General features: G+C 43.8%; 1 protein-coding gene across 2 annotated transcripts in view; it reads left to right on the forward strand.

Moving 5' to 3' along the window:
- Positions 1–16,248: 16,248 nt before the first annotated feature.
- The window catches only part of GK (glycerol kinase), a 46,449-nt gene continuing 40,300 nt past the window's right edge, over positions 16,249–22,397 (forward strand). The window contains exon 1 of one of the 2 annotated variants that reach the window (XM_084616939.1): positions 16,249–16,448. In XM_084616939.1, the coding sequence (XP_084473065.1) occupies positions 16,371–16,448 (78 nt within the window). In that variant the 5' untranslated portion in view covers positions 16,249–16,370. The remainder of the gene's footprint in view (positions 16,449–22,397) is intronic. The other variant, XM_084616940.1, reaches the window with a different exon arrangement.

The raw sequence follows: 22,397 nt of genomic DNA on the forward strand, positions 1-22,397 counted from the left end.
TATTTAGGCAAGACTCCCATAAACTTCAGTGTAACCCATGCATGAGAATGGGCTAATGGCTTGGTCCTCTGATGGGTGCTGCATACCCTCATTTCTCATTGACTTAAGAGTGTTCAACATCTTCCAGGATGGGACCCTAAATAAGGACTGGGACCAAAGTGTGTTGTAAATGATGTTGTAGGTAATGAAAAGAATGAATACTAAACCCATGCAAATGAATTATCATTATTTGCGGTTTTGTGTATATAATTCTTTAACTCTTTTGACTGTGCCACGATATAATTTCTGAGCAATTTTGGTACTTATTAGCAGCATCCTCTATTTAACTGAAGTCTGTGCCTTCAAAAATTGTTCATAGTTTTCATTAATCAAAGCATTGTATCAAATATGTTCACATTTCTGTGTCTGTTCCTGTTGACAATTCATGTACAGCAGTCTCCTAGTTCATAACGGATATTCTTTGTTTTTGAATTTATTCACTATTCTATTAAAAAATAAACACAACAAACATACAGAGATAATGAATGAAGCTCTTCAAGCACAGTATTATTTGCTGTAGTAACTCTGTAACCAAGGCTAATTCTACAATAAACATGGCAAAAAGAACACACAATTTCAGTCCAACACAAACACCAAAGAGCACGTAGACTGAGCATAAATTAAGGCAGAGGTCCCACGCTTGTTCTTTATGAACTCAATGAGAAAACTCCCATTGACTTCAATGGGAGCAGGAGCTGGCCTATAAATATTCTTGAATATTCAAGCAGTGGTGAACTAAGACTCCAGGCACCTAATAGCTTGTGTTACAAGTGGGTAAAAGACCAACAGCTATTGTGTATAGCAGAAATAACAGATCTGGGTATATAGCACATGAAATCAAATCTCAGAGACATGGCCCATGTTCAGTGTTGGCGGAAGCTGACTTCTTGCCTCATGAAGCGTGATGGAAATGCTGACATAGAAGCAGGTGAGGGTTGCAATTAAATGTCTTTTATACTGTTGTTATCTCATCATAACTATAACCTGTGCATGCCAAATGAACAGCCAGGTATGAACTCTTCTGTAGGAGGCATGTCACTGCATAGGTAATTTTCCTTGATTTGCAATAAAATCTAGGAGCTAGCTCCTTAGCTGTTGTAAATCAGTGTAGTTCCATTAGCTTACACCATCTGAGTGCATGACCCTAGGATTTTATTTAACTCCAACATCATGAAATATTAATTACGCCAAAAAAGGGAATATACTGGCAAACGAGTCTTTCGTAGTCATTAGAATGTTATTAAATGACATGGATGTACTCAACTAATAGAACTCTAGCTTCTAAATTTAAGTGACTTACACAGGCTATACCCATTCCTTAGGCTTTGTCTACACTTTACTCAGCAAAACTTTTTCGCTTAGGGATGTGAAAAACACACACACACACACACACACCCCGACTGACATAAACGTCACCGACAAACACGCTGGTGCAAACAGTGCTTTGTCAGCAGAAGAGCGTCTCCTGCCAACATAGCTACCGCCGCTCACTGAGGGTGGTTTAACTATGCCAGTCGGAGAGTTCTCTCCCGCCAGCTTAGAGTGACTCCACAGGTGAAACTGCAGCAGTACAGCTGTACCATTGCAAGGTCCCTAGTGTAGCCATAGCCTTAGGTAGCTCCACTCCGTAATGTGTAAAAGGAAACATTTGAAACTACTCAAAGAGCAGAGAACATGGACATAATACTTTAATATGGATGAAACCTCATCTCAGGACCGGCTCGAGGCACCAGCAAAGCAAGCACACGCTTGGGGCAGTACAATTCCAGGGGCGGCATTCCGGCCATCCCCCCACCTTTTTTTTTTTTTCGCTTGGACAGTTGCGCTCTTGGAGCTTGGGGTGGCAAAAATCCTAGAGCCGGCCCTGCCTCATGTTATTGTAGTGTGTGAAATGCTCCTGTGTGCAAAGAGCCTGAATGAGGTTGATGTGCCACTTGAGGCACAGGGTGAATTTCACCCATTGAGGAATAACACATGATCTGTGAAATTCAAATAGTGATGTACTAATTTTGTATTGTTTTGAAAAGAGTGAACAAAATTTCATCTTGACTTTTGCTAACAACCTCTGGACCACGATCTAGCCATTAATGATATCTCCAGAACTTCTTGCTAGATTGTTTGTATTCTTGATGGATATATAGTATATTATTAGATGGTTCAGTCCTGCTCCAACTGGGGTCAATAGAAGTATTGTCAAACATTTCTCAGGGAATGGGATTAGGTCAGCAGAAGTTTAAGGACACGCGACTGTAATCGTACAAATAGTGACCCACTATAAAGATTCATTCTTGGGTGGTTGTGCACATCATCTCCCTTTAATGTCAATAGGAGTTGAGGGGGCTCAGTGCACTGCAGCATTGTCCAGCGGTTTGAGCACTAGCCTTGGACTTGAGGGAGCTTCGTTCAATTCCCTGCTCCTCCACCACAGCTTGTGTATGACCTTGGGCTAGTCACTCAGGCCCAGATCCTCAGAGGTCAGTGGGAGTGAGGTGCTTAAATACTTTTGAGGATCTGGGCCTTCGTCTCTCAGTGTCTTGATTTCCTATCTGTAAAAAGGGGATATTGGCATTTCCTTACCTCACAGGGATTATACATTAAAGATTGTGAGGCATTCAGATACTATGGCAGTCACATAAGTAACTAAGATAGATCAATAGACTCTAAAATAGTGGGCAGTTCTAAATTTTCAAAACCTTGTGTGAAGATAAGATAGCATACTGCAGGATCAGCAACACCATAGCCACCCTGTAGCAGAACAGCAGAGGCTTGTGAAAGAATGTTGGTAATGTCTTTTGAAACATTTTTATGTAACCCTTCTGCCCATCAGAGTTGGCAGCAACAAGGGCCGGGTTCAATATCTAGGGGATCCATTCCAATAATACAATGCAAACCAGCTGGAGCCCCCACCCAGTGACCTGGGACAAATATATACCACCCCCGCTGGGCGCCTCCAAGAGGCAATACTTCCCCTCTCGCAAGCACATAGTCTGAGTGTAGCAAAAGCCTTTTAATAACAGAGAGAAATAATGTGGCATTATGTTGGGGAAACACCACCAACAGGATTCATAACACAACCCATGAGCAAAAAAAACCCACCCCAGGCAAATTGGGGCATGCCCTTTTCCCTTTGGCAAAGTCTTTGCCCTTTTCCAGGCAAAGTCTCAAAAGTCCAATGCCCCAAAAGTCTCTGTCCCTGGTCAGGGCAGCCCCAGAGTTCGAAAGTTTATCTGCGGAGCTTTACCTCCCAACCTGGGTGGAAATTGGACGGGGGTAAGAGGCACCTTACATGATCTGAAGCTGACCGCCCCATAGCTCCATAGCAGCGCTCCGCTCTGCCAGCCGCCCCACAAACTCCTTCGCTCAGCTGCGCTCCGCTCCACCAGCCGCCCCATGAACTCCTTCGCTCAGCTCCGCTCCGCCAGCCGCCCCACGAACTCCTTCGCTCAGCTGTGCTCCACTCCGCCAGCCGCCCCAGGAACTCCTTCGCTCAGCTCCACGGCCCACAAGCAGCTCCTGCCATCCACAAACTGCTCCGCGTCAAACTGCTTCACCAGCCGTCCCGCAAACTGCTCCACAATATATCTTCAGGCTCCCCCACTACTTAACACAACACTCAGTGATTTCAGCTCTTAGGTGAATTCAGCTTGTAGTAGGGGAGCCCCAGTGCTGGTGCACCCTTGGCCCAAAGTGAGCTCAGCAGCCTATAACTAGACTTCTAATGAAATCAAAATTAGCTCTGATATTCCACAGTGGAGAGAGGAGGAAGTGCAATTAGCATGTAAGGCCCTCACCAAGGGGCCCATGCCACCAAGTATTAATACTTGTCCCCAGCCTCTCTCCATTCACACAGTTTTGGAACCCATGACCCTTGCCTAGCGAGTGCTACTTAGTTGATGGTGAATCCCTCCATCATAACAAAAGGCCACGTACAGTTCCAAGCACAGTTCCCATAATCAGGGTAATAACAAGTTATTCTTCCTGCCCCAATAACAGAGACACTGGGGATCCCACAGCAGCCAAAGTGACCATTTGGGCAGCTATGGTCTCATTCTAGGCGTGGTGGGTGTGCCTATGCAAATGAGATCAGCCCCTGAAGTTCTTTTCCACAACTTGCCACACCTCACCACCAGATGTCAGGGTGGAGCTCATCCTGACACTGCTTACATCTATAAATTAATATATTTCTATAAACGATGCTGTTGGATGCTATAAAATAACTTACCCTGCAATTTTGAACTCCATTTCACTTTTGGAGCCCACTCTAGACATGTGATTGCTTTAGCCTGAAATCCTACTCATTTATTCTGTTTTATTTAATTTGTATTAGTTGTATGTGAACTTGGAGCTCAGGCCAGCGAAGGATTAATAAAATTTGCTTGAGACAGAGTAATAGCCTTGGGGTTTTCACACAGCTCTGCTAATGCTTCTTGTTCCTGGTGTGTCAATCCCTTCTATTTCAGTCCTAGATCTTTTATTTATGCATGCATGTATGCATTGGCTAGAGTTTAGGATGAAAATCACCAAACTCATTTTCAGTTCTGACCTGAGCCAGAGTTTATAGAGAGCAGACAGCTGCTGGTGTTTACAATAATTCACCCTTATTTTAATGTTGCTATTAATCACAATCTATCAGTTTTACTTGCACATCATTTTTGGCAATATCCACCTGTCTATTATAAAACGATGTATGTGAAATTATGCATTGTACAAACTCTCTCTGCCTTGCTTCTGTGGAGTTAAACTGGAAGAGAGTGCAAGGAACAGAGCCCATGGAAAACTGTACGCTTCTCGTGGGCTTTTGGAATGTGAATAGGCTGAATTCAGTTGACTAAAGCAGTAAGAAAGAAAACAAAACATGGCTTCTGGGAAACCAGCAGAAGGCTCTCTCACCTAACACCTCTCTTTAATATGATACGCTTTTTTCTTCCAGGATCCTACAAACTGTCTCTTACAACAGTCAAATGCTTCTGAACTAACCAAACTATTGTTAGTTTGTATAATTCTCTTCTCTTCTCCCCATGAGGAAGCAGAGCTCATACCCTGTATGATGAAGGAAAAGACCCAGAATCCCCTGCAATAAATGAAGTACAGCTTACCAAGGAAAGTGCTAGCAGGAACAGTCTCTTAAATGGATATCTGCAGTGACCACTAGTTGACCAGTGAAGGCATGAAATAGCCTTCCAGGATAGTACAGGTCAGGCCAGGTTGAAATAGTTGTTATCTGAATATTTGTTGATCAAAATGTTTTGCCAACTTTGTGATAAGATGCAGTAGATATTATTGTACCAGTTGGTGACTGTGGGCAGATTCAGGGAAACCCAGTGGTACTTTTAGGTAAGCCTAAGCCTTGTTGCAAGAAAAGGTAATGAGCCCAGTTCATTTTAAAACTTCTGCAGCACAGTACAGAGAAAAACTTTCATCAGTGTGGATGGGGGGGGGGAACCAACCAGAAAAAACAGCTCCGTAGAAGAGCATTGGTGTTTTTATACATTTCTAAAAAAAAGTTTCTCCATGCTGATTTTAAAAGCATAGCATTTCATCCAGTTACTTTTCACTTTTCATAGGTTTTATGGTAAATGACTTACAGAATATAACTCAGGTATTTGCTATGTATTTCTTTATCAGTTCACTGACTGATAATACGGCAATTAAAGTGGAATTTTATGTCAGTAAATAAACCCTTTTTGCTTGATTTCCCTTAGCAGTAGCAAAAGAGGACAACATATGAATGAGAAATGCTAGTACATATTCCAACTGTTCTTTGCTTGAGCCTTACTTTTCCTTTCCTCTATTATATGCCACCCTCCACCTTTTACCAGACATTCATTTAAAAAAAAACCTCCACACACTTACTAGGATAGAACAAAGAACAGATGGTGGAGCGTCTAAGAAGGGAAAGAAATATGGTTGTCTGCCTAAAGAAATGGATAGTAAACATCTAAGTCTCTAAATGTCTTTGTCCAACGAAAGCCTGGGGTCAGAGGACCTGAGTATAGGCAATTGCTATAGTGCTACAGTGGGAGCTGGCAAAATGCCTTTTCCTGCTGTAATAATAAAGATAAAATGAATCAACCATATAAAGATAATTTGCATAAGCACATAAAGATTAGAACCAGGGAAAGGTAGAAAGGAAGAATTACTTATCTGAGGGCTCAGTCAAATCTACTCTGCAGTGACCTATGTCTCTTTCCCCTCCTATTATGCAGAACACAGTCCTTCTTCCCTGGAGAATTAAATGAGTTTCCCCACTTTATTCTTTCTGTCTTTGAACACTAATGAGTGGTGAATTTAGAGGGAGTTAAAGGCTCAGTTCTCATTGAATTTCATTCCTGTCAGAGCACTTGGATCTATGTGTCTATTTGCACTGCATTATTGAATTTACCTTAAGAATTTTACAGTATGTTTCCTTTGCACTTTTTTAGTTCTTTCCATCCATGTATCCTGATTCTCAACGTTAAGTAATCTAACCTCACAACAACACAATGAGGCAGAGGTAGTCAATAGGTGGACTGGGGGCCAAATCCGGACTGCCAGATGCTTTAGAACAGACCCCAAAATATTTTTTTGTTATTTTTATTTACTTATTATTACCATTATTATTTTTTATTATTATTTTCTCTGGAATTTGGACCTTGCCAAAAAATAATTGCCTACTCCTGCTATGAAGAATCATAGAATCATAGAATAACAGGGTTGGAAGGGACCTCAGGAGGTCTTCTAGTCCAACCCCTGGCTCAAAGCAGGACCAATCCCCAACTAAATCATCCCAGCCAGGACTTTCTCAAGCCTGACCTTAAAAACCTCTAAAAAGAGAGATTCTACCACCTCCCTAGGTAACCCAGTCCAGTGCTTCCCCACCCTCCTAGTGAAAAAGTTTTTCCTAATATCCAACCTAAACCTCCCCCACTGCAACTTGAGACCATTACTCCTCGTTCTGTCATCTGCTACCACTGAGAACAGTCTAGATCCATCCTCTTTTGAACCCCCTTTCAGGTAGTTGAAAGCAGCTATCAAATCCCCCCTCATTCTTCTCTTCTGCAGACTAAATAATCCCAGATCCCTCACCCTCTCCTCATAAATCATGTGTTCCAGCCCCCTAATAATTTTTGTTGCCTTCCGCTGGACTCTTTCCAATTTTTCCACATCCTTCTTGTAGTGTGGGGCCAAAACTGGACACAGTACTCCAGATGAGGCCTCACCAGTGCCAAATAGAGGGGAATGATCATGTCCCCCGATCTGCTGGCAATGCTCCTACTTATACAGCCCAAAATGCCGTTAGCCTTCTTGGCAACAAGGGCACACTGTTGACTCATATCCAGCTTCTTGTCCACTGTAACCCCTAGGTCCTTTTCTGCAGAACTGCTGCCTAGCCGCTCGGTCCCTAGTCTGTAGCAGTGCATGAGATTTCCGTCCTAAGTGCAGGACTCTGCACTTGTCCTTGTTGAACCTCATCAGATTTCTTTTGGCCCAATCCTCTAATTTGTCTAGGTCCCTTTGTATCCTATCCCTACCTTCCAGCGTACCTACCACTCCTCCCAGTTTAGTGTCATCTGCAGACTTGCTGAGGGTGCAATCCACACCGTCCTCCAGATTGTTAATGTCTGATTATCCTCATTTTCCAGATGAGGAAGTTGAGGCACGGAGAGTTTAAGTGTCTAAGATCACACAGGACAGAACTGAACCCATCCCTCTTGACTCAAAATCCTGTACCTCCGTCACAAGACCATCCTTCCTCCTTGGTTTGTATTTTTTTCTTAAGCCATTGGTCTTCCTTTCAAAGCTCGCAGATCTGCCATGAATGCTGAGACTGCACAAGTACAGTTCTAAAGTAGAATATTCAAATGTACAAACCCCATACATAATAATTGTCAGGTAAGTTACATTTTCCAGAGCTACCCGCAAGCCCTAGATTGTGCTTCTGCAGTAGCTCTGCAGTGTCCCAACTGTGTGGAGTTTGGAGGGCGGGGAGTGGGAATGGGTTTCTGCTCCCAAACCTAAAGAGGAAAAACTGGCAGTTTACACAACTTGAAACTATATTAATTTGTGCTGCTGTCCCTCTGTGCTGTGGAACCTTCTTGTGGGGACATTGTGGGGAGGGAAGTGGAGTGTCCAGGAGCACTATTCCTGCAGAAGCCCTACTTGCCAGAGATCATGCAGCAATACAGAGGCAAAGGGCATCCACAAAGATGCTCTCTGTCTCCTGCGAAGCCCCTGAGATATGAGAGTTCAGGGGGTTGAACATCCAGCTTTTTCCATGGAGCACACAAACTCCACATCCATATGGGACAACATATAGGAAAATCCACAAGTCAAAACTGAGAGCACTCTCCCACTCGCCCTTCCCAATGCAGGTTCTTCCCATAAAGAAGCAAATGCGAGGGCCCTAAAACCATGAAGAAAAGCTTTCAGGAAGAGAAACATCTTCTTCACAATGAACATATAATAATCTCAGATGCTATGAAGGCCCAAAGCTCCTCTCATTATACATAAGACACAGGAATGTTGCCTCCCCTCCCCTACCTCTTAAAAGCTTCCCTGCACCTTTACAGTTTTTGCAGCTGTCTGTAGTAACTTTGATTTACAGGGCTTAAAGAGGTTTTGGCTTTGCCCTGACTCCTCTCACATTTCCAAAGACAGCACAGACCCTTCTTTGATTTTGCAGGTAGTCTGAGGTTCTGCATCGGACCATAATAGTACTATGTGCTGGTTTGGCAGCATAAGAGGTTTTAGTTTGTATATAAAATTTGGAAATGGATTTTATAGTAAATGGCAACAATTTTGGCATGCAAACCAGGGGATAAAATGTCTTATAGCTATGACTTGTGAGGCAGAGAATACCCAAGACCCTGCTCATAAGTATTTATTTCTCCAGTATTTTTTTATTCTAGTTTTCCAGAAATGTTGATTTTCTAACTATTAGATTCTTTTAATGTATTATTTTTGCTTGATTTTCCTTTTTTTTCTTTTAGTTATATGACTGTAAATTACTTTACATACAGGGGTTTATTGAATTAAGCAAAGAAGCACTTAGGATAGTCCAACATATTCTACTTCTTAAATTTGAATTAACTTAATCTAAGATTTGCTTTTGGCCACAAGAATAATACAAAGACTGAACAATGTGTGACAGAGCCTTTGTGTAAAAGGTCATCCTGCGGCAAACAATTCTTTAATACCTGTTCAAAAGTAAGATGCCTACATACTACAAGCTATAAATTTCAACATTACAATTGCAGCTTCATGATTCAACACTTCTGGCCAAATGCTAGCAGGGCGCTGCACAGAGAAAAAAACCAGCACAGGGAGCATGGAGTGGAAGTTTTCCACTCTAATCTTGACTTCCCCTACATCCACAGAGAAGCATATTATTTATGACAGGAATTATAAATGATCATTTTAAGGTGGAGCCTTAGCATTCGGGTCATGATCTATTTGTGGGTGCCTCCTGACCCTAACAGAACCTGTGTGCCAACAAGTGCGCTCTGACACATTATTCATGCTTTCAGCAGGGCACAGGAGGGCATGTAACCAATGACCCAGAATGTGAGTATGCATCAGTGCTTATGATGTGCACCTTCTTGGAATAATGAGCACACTGAGTTGGAATATGATCCTTCAGATCTATCTACAGGAATACAAAATCGGAACAGATTTGTGTGGGATGTTAAATATTTGGATTCAAGTCGCTGGTCTCTCACTAGCATTCAGAGACAGTATGGAAAGATGTGTTGACAGCTGACATCTATGCCTTAATTTACACTGTCACATGCTTGGACAAGCCTGGTGCAGTCACATTTTCCCCTCGGGTTTTTAATTCCAGCAACCCAAAAGTCCCTTTAACGTGCCCACCCCTTCTCTTATCAGTTGCTGTCCTTGGCCAGTTCAGTCCCAGAGTTCAGAGATGCATCTGCAGAGTTCACCTCCCACCCTCGGGCGGGGAGGGGGTAAGGAGGCACCTTACTCGCTCTGCTGCTTGGGCACTCACTCGCCGCCCCTCTCTGCAAGGCTCTGCTCTGGCACTCTCTGCCAGCTGCCCTGCTGGCCACTCGCCACGCCTCTCCACCAGCTGCGCCTCTCCACCAGCTGCCCTGCTGGTCACGCTTCTCATCCAGCCATGCCAAGATGTCTTCAGGGTCCCCCACTTAATACAGCTCTTAGTGATTTCAGCTGTTAGTGGGGGAGCCTTGCTGCTGGTACACACTGGGCAGTCTCTTGTGTCAGAGACACTGCCCCAAAACAGGTCTAATACTTAGACCCAGGTATAAGTGATTTGAGCTCTGCGGCATGTAACAAGACTCTCACTGAGTCTAAATTAGCTCTGTTATTACACAGTGGAGAGAGGAAGGGTCAAATGGTGTCTGGGGCCCTTAGGCAAAACACACACCACCTGGTACAAGAACCTGTCCCTACCCTCTCTCAACCCACTGGGCTTTGGAACCCATGTCCCCTGCCTAGTGAGTGTCATTTAACTGAGGGTGAGTCCCTCAATCGGGAAATGCCAAGCAGAGTTCTGCTGCCCTGGATTCACACAACAAGGATAACAACACTTTATTACTCCTGCCCCAATAATAGGGAGACTGGCTATGTCAAAAGAAAGCTTGGGGTCAGAGGAACTGAGTATTGGCAATTTCCATTTGTGCTACAGCGGGAGCTTAGTATGCTGGCAAAGTCCCTTTTCCTGCTGTAATGACAAATGAATCAGCCATATAAAGATAATTTGCATAAGCACATAAAGATTAAAACCAGGAAAAGGTAGTAAGGAAGAACTACTTATCTGAGCGCTCAGCACTACTCTGCAGTGACCTAACTATGTCTCTTTCTCCTTCTATTATGCAGAACACAGTCCTTCCCTGAAGAATTAAATAAGTTTATTCTTTATTCTTTCTGTCTTTGAACATGCCAGCCAAAAGTGACTATTTGGGCAACCAATCCCATCATGCAGATCACCTGATCAGCTCCTGAAGTCCTTTTCTACAGATCACCACTAGATGTTAGGGGAGAATTCATTCAGACTCTGCTTACACTAAAAATCATGAACTTAATAAAGACACCGGATTTATGGCTCATTACAACAATCTATAACCCATTAACTATAAGGTGACGGGTCATCCCTGTACTAGAACCTGATTAAGCCACATGCATTGAATAGTTATTCTTGTGCTAGGCTCCAACCAAACCACAAACCAGGAGGTAGTCTGGTGACTCTCAGAGCAGATGTATAAGCCACTGTCAGAAACTGTGATGAGGATGTGGGGCCTAGTGGCCGGATCTGTGGCAGTTGGGCCTAATGGTCAAAACCAGGGGGTCAGAGCTGGAGTCAGGAGTCCACAGCAGGATTGAAGCAAGGCTGGAGCAGGACTAGGAATGTGGCTGGAGCAAGAGCAAGTCTAGAGCAGACTAAGACTTGTGATTCTGTTATCAGGCAGGGGAGAATTCCAAGCCATGAAGTGACACTCAGCAGACTGAGCTGCTGTTTCTCCTGTGAAACTTATATACCTGCCCGGAGGGTCATCAAACCAGCTCCTGGCTTGTGGACTGGCTGGAGCCTAGCACAGGAATGACTCATCAGTGCATGTGATTTAAAAAGGCTCTTGTTCAGGGATGACTTGAAGGTCCACCAGGTTAATCTGTTGAATGATCCCTTAGGGATGTGTAGTTTCCTTGAGGGTCAAGAGGTATACAAGTGTTGAGTTGAGAGCTATACCCTGTCTCTGACAGCCATGGGAGGATGGTCCTGTTGATGGTCAGCGTATTGTTTGTAATCCTCCTTGGCAGAGTTTAGGTGTGATTTTAATTCCTCTTGATTGCAGTGGACATGTTGAATCAAATCAGAGGCCACATGGACATGGGAGAACAGCAATACAGATGTATGAAATGAGGGGTAGAAGCAATAACTGGCATAGAAAGGACTGTGGCAGATTGATCTGTGATCAGAGTTATTGTAAGCAAATCTGGTGAAAGGCAAAAGTCAGAGCCAGTCATCTTGATGATAGTTGATGAAGCAGCAGAGATATTGTTCTAGAACAGTGGTTTTCAACCTGTGTTCCGGATTTAATTGACCCACCCAATTCAGTAGTTCATTGATCAATGGAAAGGCATATTTACTCTTGATAGTGATACTGTTCAGCACATGATAGTTTATGCAGAGGCACAGAGTGCCATCCTTGTTTTTGACAAACAGGATTGGGGCCTCAGCAAGGGACATCGAAGGGTGGATAAAATTCTTCACTAGATTTTCATCAAGGAGAATTCTGGGACAGTTGTAGGGCCTGTGTGGGGGCAGAGCACTGGCATTTCTTTTATTGAATACAACCACAAAGTCCTTATATTTTGTGGGGATTGGTGAGTGATCTTCACTTGGAGCCTGCCATTTGCAGAAAATGGTGGCCTTGCCCAGATTGCATCTAACATCCTCGACATCAGGTTGGACTAGGCACTGATGCTGACAATAATCAGACTCAAATTGCATTTCTCATGTTCTCCAGGAAATGCCCAAATTGTGAACGTAGAGCCAGGGGATGCCAAGCACGAAGGACTCACTCCACTTCCCAACCAGGTTAAATCTCAGGATTTTCTGGTGGTCTTCAATTACAGCTTGGAGTGGTGCAGTCTCATAGATGATGGGGCCCAAGGACAGCAAGCTGCCAATGATTGCCTCCACTAAGTCAGGGGTGCGCTTTCTGTACACCAGCATCTCTGCTGTGCACCTGATTCTGTAAGACACTCTTTCTGTAAGGATGAATTTTCTGTTCTTTATCTACTTCTTGTCTTATGTTTTCTTCCTGTTTTTCTCCTCCAGTTTTCTCCTTTTGTCTCTCGTCTCCTCTCCTCCCTCTTGTTTTATTCCTCTTCCCATTGTCTTGCTGTCCTTACCTCCTTGCCCCTGTCACCCCATTCCTTATTTTCTCCCTCGAATAGCTCTGTAGTGCATTCACAGATACAGCTGATCACCCTCATGTGGATCTTCCCATGCCTCCAAGGATATACCAAACTGGAAACCCTCACCATATATAGCAAAGTGGTGGGGTTGTTTGGGTGGGTGTTTTGTTTTGTTTTTGCTTTGTTGGGGTAGGGGTGGGAGGCTGTATTGCACTAATGTACCTCTAGTAAACTTAGGAAAAAATAAATGTTTTCACTGAAATTCAAAGCCAATTTATTTAAAATAATTACATTCATATTGGAATTGGATTTGTACATATTTTTTCTTTTACAAAAGAAAATATTAGGCATATGCACATTTACAAATACCTAAATGTTACACATAGACTGATACTGCCCCTTTAATAAAGTTTAGGTGAACTTAGGAGTTACTTAAGCCTGGCAGTAATCTTTCAAGTTCCTGTTTTGTGTAAATACCACTAACTTAGCTGGAATGATTACAAATCATATTATTGGCATCATTTCATATAGAGGGTGGAGCAGTAACCGTAAACTTTGTAAATGGCAAGATTCAACACATTCAAGTAGAAAAATATTCAGAAATATCTCAAATTACTGTGTCCACATCAGCAAACTGTGATACATTTTTCTAATGGCTGCAAGCAGATATGATTCAATGTTACTTATTCTCACTTTAACATTCTTATTGCCATGCTGCCCTGCATCTCAACTCTCCTTTGTAAGGATCACTAAAAGAGACATTCTTCATTTTAGACTCAAATTTACTTCCATCCCACACAAAAACAAACTTTCCTGTCTCTTCTGTTATGGGAAGATGTTGTCTCCTTTTGTCCAAACCAAAAACATGGCCTCTCTTCCTGACTCTCCTCATGGATGTCTAGCTATTAGCTCAAACTCAACATGGCTAAAACAGAGATCTAGCTCTGATGCAGGGAACAGAACCTATGTTTACACCATGCCGCAGTGCAGATTACGGGGGTGTGAACTGCAGAGTGTACCAAAGTGTTGCGGTGTATTTCCTCCATGTAGGTGCTGCTGGCCCAAACTAAAAGATACTTAGTTCATATTAACACAGTCCTCTTCAAACAGGAGTTTGTTAACACAAGCTAGGTACCTTTAGTTTTAGTTCATGTTAACACCATGCGCACAGGGCAGTTACAGTGCAGAACTCTGGTGTGCACTGCAATTCACCGCCCTGTAGTCCAAACTGCAGAGCCGGGTAGACAAGCCTTTAATCTCCCCCCACAAAACCCTTCCCACTATCTGCTTTCTCAATCACTGTGGACAAGACCAGTATCTTGACTGTCAGTCGGGGTTTGACTAGATTTGACAGTTTCAGATCAACTTGATTTCTGGAGAGAGAAACTGTTTTGCTTCCACATACAAAACTGTTTTTGGTTTCTTTTTTTCAAATTAATTGATGTCTCACCCTCCTCTAATTAATCCACTTTGGAAGCAAGTTACCACATTTGGGATATATTTTCCCACAATAAGGTAGGTGTGGACACATCCCCATTATAATTAAACTGCTCTGCCTCAGCCATCTGCTCCTGGAACTCGGTCCACTGCTGCAACAAAGAAAAGGAGCTCTGCTAGGGTACAAAAATATCAGGGACAATAACAGGACCTCTGGCAGAGCTTGTATGGCCAGTATCTACTATGAGGAGTTGTGCTATATTTTTGAAAGGAAGGCCACCATCAAACACTGGCATGTTGTGGACTTCACTGAGGATGCCCCCATGGACATGAACCAGGATACATAGCAGGAGATTGACCCAGACACCCAGGATCTCTTCAATCCTCTAAAAAGTAAAGCAGAGACAGTACCAAAGACCGAGGAGATCCCTGAATCACAGGTGGAGAGCCAACCTGACTGCTGAAGAGGGGACTTCTTCCAAAAAGTATGATGTGTTATATTACAATACAAATGTGCGGGGTTATTTAAATAACTTTGTTCCGGGTACTGTCAGGGCACCACCATGTTTGGCTAGACTTTCTCCGCCTCCTCAGATTTTAGCTGTGGTGTATTGAAAATTTTGTTAAAACTAAAAGCTCTCACTTTAATTTTTAAGGGATTTCCTGGTCCTGTTTGCAGGCTAAGGAAGCATGTGATCTGAATCAGCCTGAAAGAAGCCAGCCTAGATCAACTTGGATTGAGTTGTGCCTTTCTGCCTGCTTTGTCTCTCTCTCTCTCTCTGGTTTTGGTTCTTGTGTGCTAGAGTTCTGGATTCTAAGAAAGTAATGTTATGTGGCAACCTTCCAGAAAAACATAAAATACTCTAACTTCTCTGTTGCATCCGATGAAGTGAGCTGTAGCTCACGAAAGCTCATGCTCAAATAAATTGGTTAGTCTCTAAGGTGCCACAAGTCCTCCTTTTCTTTTAACTTCTCTGTGTGTATGCTGAGAACATAACATTACATATCCCCTCTGCCAAATACAGCTGCGCTAGAGAATTTCAAAGCTCCATACAAATTATTCATCTGAAATATCAAATTCTAAAAGCATCAGGAGTAAACGTTCTTGATCCCTGTGACCCTAAGAGCCCCTTTATGCCAACTGGCAAATGGCACATCCAACAAACTGTTGTCACAATATTTAGCCAAACAGCATCATCTAAGGTATCATATCATATAAAAACCGGTGAGACACCCGTCATGGAAATCATTGTGTGACACGTGAATGGGTTGTGTACGAAGAGTTTTGTAGGTATGCTGGTAATATGGTCTTAACACATTGTGAAGGTAGCTGGTAAGTTTATTCTAGAACGTTTCCATTGTAAATCAAGCAAAGGCAGTGCCGGAGACAAGGGAAGTTCATTTGTACCTTTCATTTCTACCTGAATCCACATGAAAAGTAAATTAAGAGGGAGCAAGGATGGCATCAGCTTCCTTCAGCACAACCAGCAAGGGAGAAAAACTTTCTCTGGGAGCATGTTTGTTTGAAAGTCTTCTTGGAGTGAGACCTCCCCAGGTTAGCCCAGCTCGTTGAAGAAAAAGGGCGGAGGGCTGCTTTGCCAGAGAGAGAAACGGGCAGCGGCTGAGGGAGTGAGAGAAATATAGCACACACCCTGCCTTCGCCCTCTCCCGTCCCTCGGGGTTCACGATTTGACTCCCAACCCGCTCGCAGAGCCAGCGCCCCGCCTGCGACACGTGACCGCCTCCAGCCGCAGCCGCAGCCGCAGGCTCAGCCTCGAACGTTGCCCCGTTGCCCGCGCCTCGCCCCCGCTCCGCGCCCCGCGCGCTGATTGGCCGGGCCGGCGCAGCGTGTCGGCCGGCGCCCCCTTCCCTCTCCCCGCCCCTGGAGCCCAGAGTGGAGCCACGCGCCGGTTACGTACGCAGGCAGAGAGGGCGCTGGAGACGCCGGGGAGCGTTCTGCCCTCCAGCCCGCGGCCAGGGTCGCCTAGGAGACGCGCGGCTCGCGAGCGGCTCCCATGGCTGCGTCGCACCGAGTGGTGCTGGGGCCGCTGGTGGGTTCGATCGACCAGGGCACCAGCTCCACGCGCTTCCTGGTGAGTGACCCGCCCCACGCGGGCTCCGCCTGCGGCTGGGGCGGCGCGGTGCCCTGGCACGGGAGGCCGCCCGCGGCCGGCCGGTGCCCCCTGGCTCTGCCCGCGGCGGCGGCTGCTGCTGCGGCGGCGTCCAGTGCGCCTCTGGCCCCGTGGCGGGGGCCGCCCCCGGGGAGACCCACCGGTCTCTGCTCGGAGACCCGCCGCCCCGCCTGTGGGCATGGGGAGCTGGCCAGCAGCACCTCTGGTAGGCGGCGTGGTAGCCGGGCCTCGTTGGGTATGTCCACACGGAGCCCTGGCTCAGACTCCGGTTTGACCTCCCTTGGAGAGACCAGCAAGCCCTCCCTGCCATCTGCACGTAAATCACTCTGACTCGGACCTGCAGTCCCAGGTGCCTGCTTAGGGGTGGGTCAGAGCCTGAGTCCCCTTGTGAATTGGGTCCAAGCCCTGTCACTTTGCAGGCCGGTGTTACAAGGTCTAGGTAAAAAGAAAAGGAGGACTAAGGTGCCACAAATCCTCCTTTTCTTTTTCGCGGATACAGACTTACACGGCTGCTACTCTGAAAGGTCTACGTAGTGCCCTATGGCCGAGTTAGCAGCACTGTGAGAACTGGGTCTAGCAGTTGTAAACCTAGGTTCACAATGTTGTATGGGTGATCAAGCGTGGGTTTGGAAACACTGGTACACTACCATAGCGCTTGGGTCAATTGACTTAAACTCGTAGGCTTCGGGGCTAAACATTGCAGTGTAGACATTCAGGCTTGGACTGGAGCCTGTACTCTGAGACCCTCCCTTTTTGAGGTGTCTCAGTGTCTGGACTCCAGCCTGAGCCTGAAGGCTACACGGCAGTTTTTAGCCGTGTGAGACCACATCAGCTCTGGGTCCCATGGACCTGGGCTTAGTGTGCAGCGCACCGTTGAATCCACTAGGTGTTTCGCCACTGAGTTCAGAGGCTGCAGGATTCTCCCCATGGCTCTGATTCTCTGCGGCTACATTGCACCTTGTGTTGTTGCTGACACCTACGAAATGTTACTTTTCTGATTTGGAAGTGGCTTACATCCACTGTGAACCTAGCCAATATGTGTGGATGTGAAATGTGTAAACCAGGTGTCCGCACAGAATCCGGTCCCATGGCTTGCCTTAAAGTTACTGATGATGTGTAGTGTAAAATAGCACAGTGACTCAACTGCACTGCCACTCTGAAGCCTGTTTCTGCCTGTATGAATAATGACTCCTGCTAATGCCATGGGTAGGCCCTAATTCTGCGAAGACTTAGCTTTACACACTGAGAAGTTCTAGTGACTTAAATGGACTTTTCACAGTGCATAAAGTTTAAGCATATGTGTAAGTCTTTAGTCTACAGGTCTTCGATAGGTCCTCAAATGATAAAGATAATTAAAGGCCCTGGTATGCACCATAGCTTAACTAAAATATATTTGCTCTGAAAGCTAGTGCACAAAGCTTAAGGCCAGTAATGGTTCTTTTATTTTATTTAAAAAGCCAAATTGTGAGTTATTTGTGAGGGTGATTTCCGAATTGGTTGTCAGCTTATTTCCCAGAATTAATTATCAGCTTGTTTCCCAGAGCAGAAAGTGAAACTAAATTGTAGAGAAGGGAATTGTAAAAATAAATTAATGGATTATTTAATAATAACCTCGTTTAATTGCAAAATGGAGGCCCCAGCCATTTGGGTGCTGTTATAATATAAACCTTCATTCAACCTTCCCACCATCACACTGCATGCAGAGCTTCCCTTGAATCTCACTGGTGATCTTATGCAAAAATTGTGGACTCAGCATATTTTTGTGAGTAGGAATGAGTTTTAAATTATGTAAATTGCCTATAAATGTTTTGTTTCTGATCAACAGAGTGGAAGAGTGTTGGACTATTAGAGATCATAGTAGGCTAAAAAAAATGTGGGAACTAATCATACAGAGAGACTGAAACTTACTATATACAAGGTGCTGCCAAATGCACAGAGTATACAAGCTGGGGGGGGGGGGGGGGTGTGGAATATTCTTGTTCTTGCAGGTTGCCAAAAAAAAATTCCTAAATTGAATCTATTCCATGCAGATGAGTTGCTGAAGAGGGAGACTAGTCTGGAATTGAGTGTCATCTTGACCGATGTGAAAATTTATTTCCCCTTGCCCTTTTCCTTATAGAATTGTCAAATGACAAAATAAAATCTGGGCGTGGAAAGGAATTCTAGACTTGCAGCTGAGGATTGTCCCTTGTGGTGGCAATAGATGCAGCTACCTTGCAAGTGCCAACTAGGAAAATGAAAATATGGAAAAACTTAACCTAATTTCAAGTGTTAATCTGCTTTATTTGTACCAGTAAGTTTATTTGGCAAAAGCTCCTTTTGAGTAGACTTAAGAGACTTACCCAACTTCAAAATTCCCTTTTTTTTTTTTTAAATCAACTTTAGTTACATGTAACATGTCAGGTTACTTTATAAGGATTGGAGAAAGTCTGTTTTGTTTTGTTTTTAAATGTCTCCTTTTGACAGCATTTTGTATATAGTCAGACTATCATTCACTCTTGTGAGATTAGTTTCCTCTTCTGGTTGTATTATAAACACACAAAGAAGAGGAAAATATTTTTAAAAAACAGAAGTGTGATTGTAAATTTCCAGGAATATATAGGTGCAGGTGTAGAACCTGCAACCACTCCTAATTCTTTTTTAATTTAAAAAATTGCAAAATGTAGCTGTTTTCTTAAAATAGCGGTGTGATTGAAATATTACAAAAATAAAAAGTGCCATGAACTTGAATGTCAAGAGATCTCCTTTTACCTCAGTGAGCAGAGAGTTAACTCATAAACACCAACATTGTGAAAATAGTATAGAGGGACCTATGCTCTACTGCACCATTCGCTCAGAAAAAATGTATATGCATAAAATAACACTAAATGGGGGGGGGGAGACTTGCTGAGGGAACATACCATTTTACAAGGGAAATGTTTCATGTACCAGTCTACTGTTACAAATCTAGTGTTCTGTTAGTCTGTTTTTTCACTAGATCTAGCCTCTTCTTACCTGTCCACCTTAATGTCTTGGCTTCTATGCTTGTTTTCATCTTCATGTATGTCTTTCCCTATCATTTCCAACTGTTTTTCTTTCTTTTTATGTCTGCATCATCCATCTCAGTAGGAGGCAACAGTTACTTACCTTGCTTATGCCTATTATTAATACAGAAGCACTTGTAGCAGCGGTGTGACTATTACTCTGGCCACGTGATTTTAGGCAACTTCCAAGTGATATTTGCTATTGTCAGGAGTAAAGATATGGTCATGGAGTTAAAATGCTGTGCCATTCTCTTCCTTGGGTGAGTGAGAAGAATGTGTGTGAATCCTACATTGCATTTAAACCTTCTGGATACCACTAAAAGATATTCAAAGCATGGGTGGAAAAATCAGGTAGACAAAACAAATGCTCCTAGATGGATTAAGATGGTACCTTGTGATACGTCCTGACAATTACTTTAGCAAAGCTTTTGACACGGTCTCCCACAGTATTCTTTCCAGCAAGTTAAAGTAGTTTGGGCTGGATGAATGGACTATAAGGTGGATAGAAAGTTGGCTAGATTGTCGGGCTCAAAGGGTAATGATCAATGGCTCCATGTCTAGTTGGCAGCCGGTATCAAGTGGAGTGCCACTAGGGTCATTCCTCGGGCCGGTTTTGTTCAATATCTTCATTAATGATCTGGAGGATGGTGCGGATTGCACCCTCAGCAAGTTTGCAGATGACACTAAACTGGGAGGAGAGGTAGATACGCTGGAGGGTAGGGATAGGATACAGAGGGCCCTAGACCAATTAGAGGATTGGGCCAAAAGAAGTCTGATGAGGTTCAACAAGGACAAGTGCGGAGTCCTGCACTTAGGACGGAAGAATCCCATGCACCGCTACAGACTAGGGACTGAATGGCTCGGCAGCAGTTCTGCGGAAAAGGACCTAGGGGTTACAGTGGACGAGAAGCTGGATATGAGTCAACAGCGTGCCCTTGTTGCCAAGAAGGCCAGTGGCATTTTGGGCTGTATAAGTAGGGGCATTGCCAGCAGATCGGGAGACGTGATCATTCCCCTCTATTTGGCACTGGTGAGGCCTTACCTGGAGTCCTGTGTCCAGTTTTGTGCCCCACGCTGCAAGAAGGATGTGGAAAAATTGGAAAGAGTCCAGCGGAGGGCAACAAAAATGATTAGGGGACTGGAACGCATGACTTATGAGGAGAGGCTGAGGGAACTGGGATTGTTTAGTCTGCGGAAGAGAAGAATGAGGGGGATTTGATAGCTGCTTTCAACTACCTGAAAGGGGGTTCCAAAGAGGATGGATCTAGACTGTTCTCAGTGGTAGCAGATGACAGAACGAGGAGTAATGGTCTCAAGTTGCAGTGGGGGAGGTTTAGGTTGGATATTAGGAAAAACTTTTTCACTAGGAGGGTAGGGAAGCACTGGACTGAGTTACCTAGGGAGGTGGTGGAATCTCTTTTTTTAGAGGTTTTTAAGGTCAAGCTTAACGAAGTCCTGGCTGGGATGATTTAGTTGGGGATTGGTCCTGCTTTGAGCAAGTGGTTGGACTAGAAGACCTTCTGAGGTCCCTTCCAACCCTGATATTCTATGATTCTATGAAAAGGAAAAATAAAGTAAAATTTAGCACAACTGCAGACTGTCACCTTTTGTCCCTTAAACTTATTTCATTCTTTGTCAGTAGGTACTTTCTTTGTGTCTGTCAAGTGGCAGCCCTGGAAGCAATAGTTTATGGGGGAGGACTTTTTAGTCCCTCCCCTTTTTACCAAAAATCCTAGCTGTTTGACTTCAAACACCCTTTTCTACCTCTTTTTAGAGGCTGATGATTAAGTTTTTATGAGGGTTTTGTTTTCTTTGCCAAACGGCAAAAGGCACAACTTAAACCAACAAAACTGGTTTAACTTAAAAACAAAACTTTTTCAGAATAACAGGGAGAATCACATTAAAACAAAAGAAATGGCATATCTAACATATTGCTTGACACACCTTAGAGATTTTTTTTTGTAAATATGACTTCATTAAATTTGTTGCAGCATTGACTGTACAGCTATACAATTAAAGATGTATGCAATAAAATTGTTTAAGGGAGAATGCTGGTTTAATTTTTCAATAATTTGTTGTAAGACTACCTGTACATGACGAGAGCTTTGCAACACCTTTAACCAGACTTTTGTGATTAAATCTCAGTGTTAGTAAAGTAGAAACTACATATAGACAATGCTATACAAGAGAGCATGGAGATATATAAAGTATCTTAGAGGTCACCAAGGGATCATCAAACTAGCATTTTTTTGCACTGGAACTTCCTCAGGGAAGGATTTCCCTCGCCCTGTGATAGGTAGATTCAAGAAACTGGTAAACTTTATTCACTGCAAGGAATATTCACCCTCTCATCCTTCCAATGCTCAGCCTGTGTCACATCCCTCCTCTTGTCTCCAATTCCTTCCTCAGTTATAGTCTGTAATCCTGGTTTGAAAGATGTTACAGAACTCACCAGGCAGATGTTACATTGGCATTTCAATAATTTAGTGTTTTATCAGGTGTTCCATAGCAGGATGGGCATTCAGCAGTCTTTTCTGCATATGGTGGTTACTGTCCCCTGTACAATCTAACCCCTGACTTTCCAGACTCTGGGGCTCAACTTTATCTCAAAACCTAGCATTTTAAATGCCCGTTTGATCTTATCTATGACCTAGTCACCCAAAGGTTCAAAGTGACTGAATCTTAGTTTGCATGTCAGTTATTCCTGGCTGAAGCAGTTAGCTTGAGCCAAATCTGGTCTCTTTTTTTGGGCAACACTATTCTATCCTGTTGTCCAGCTGAAATTACATGTAGAGGCTGTAAGTAATCCCTCAAGGGGTTGGGGAGAATTTCCTCACCACAGACATTCTGTTGGGCTGTTATAATAGCTGGTCTCTCATGAATCCCA

Source organism: Lepidochelys olivacea (assembly GCF_965140295.1).
Source record: "Lepidochelys olivacea isolate rLepOli2 genome assembly, chromosome: 1".
Lineage (NCBI taxonomy): Eukaryota > Metazoa > Chordata > Testudines > Cheloniidae > Lepidochelys > Lepidochelys olivacea.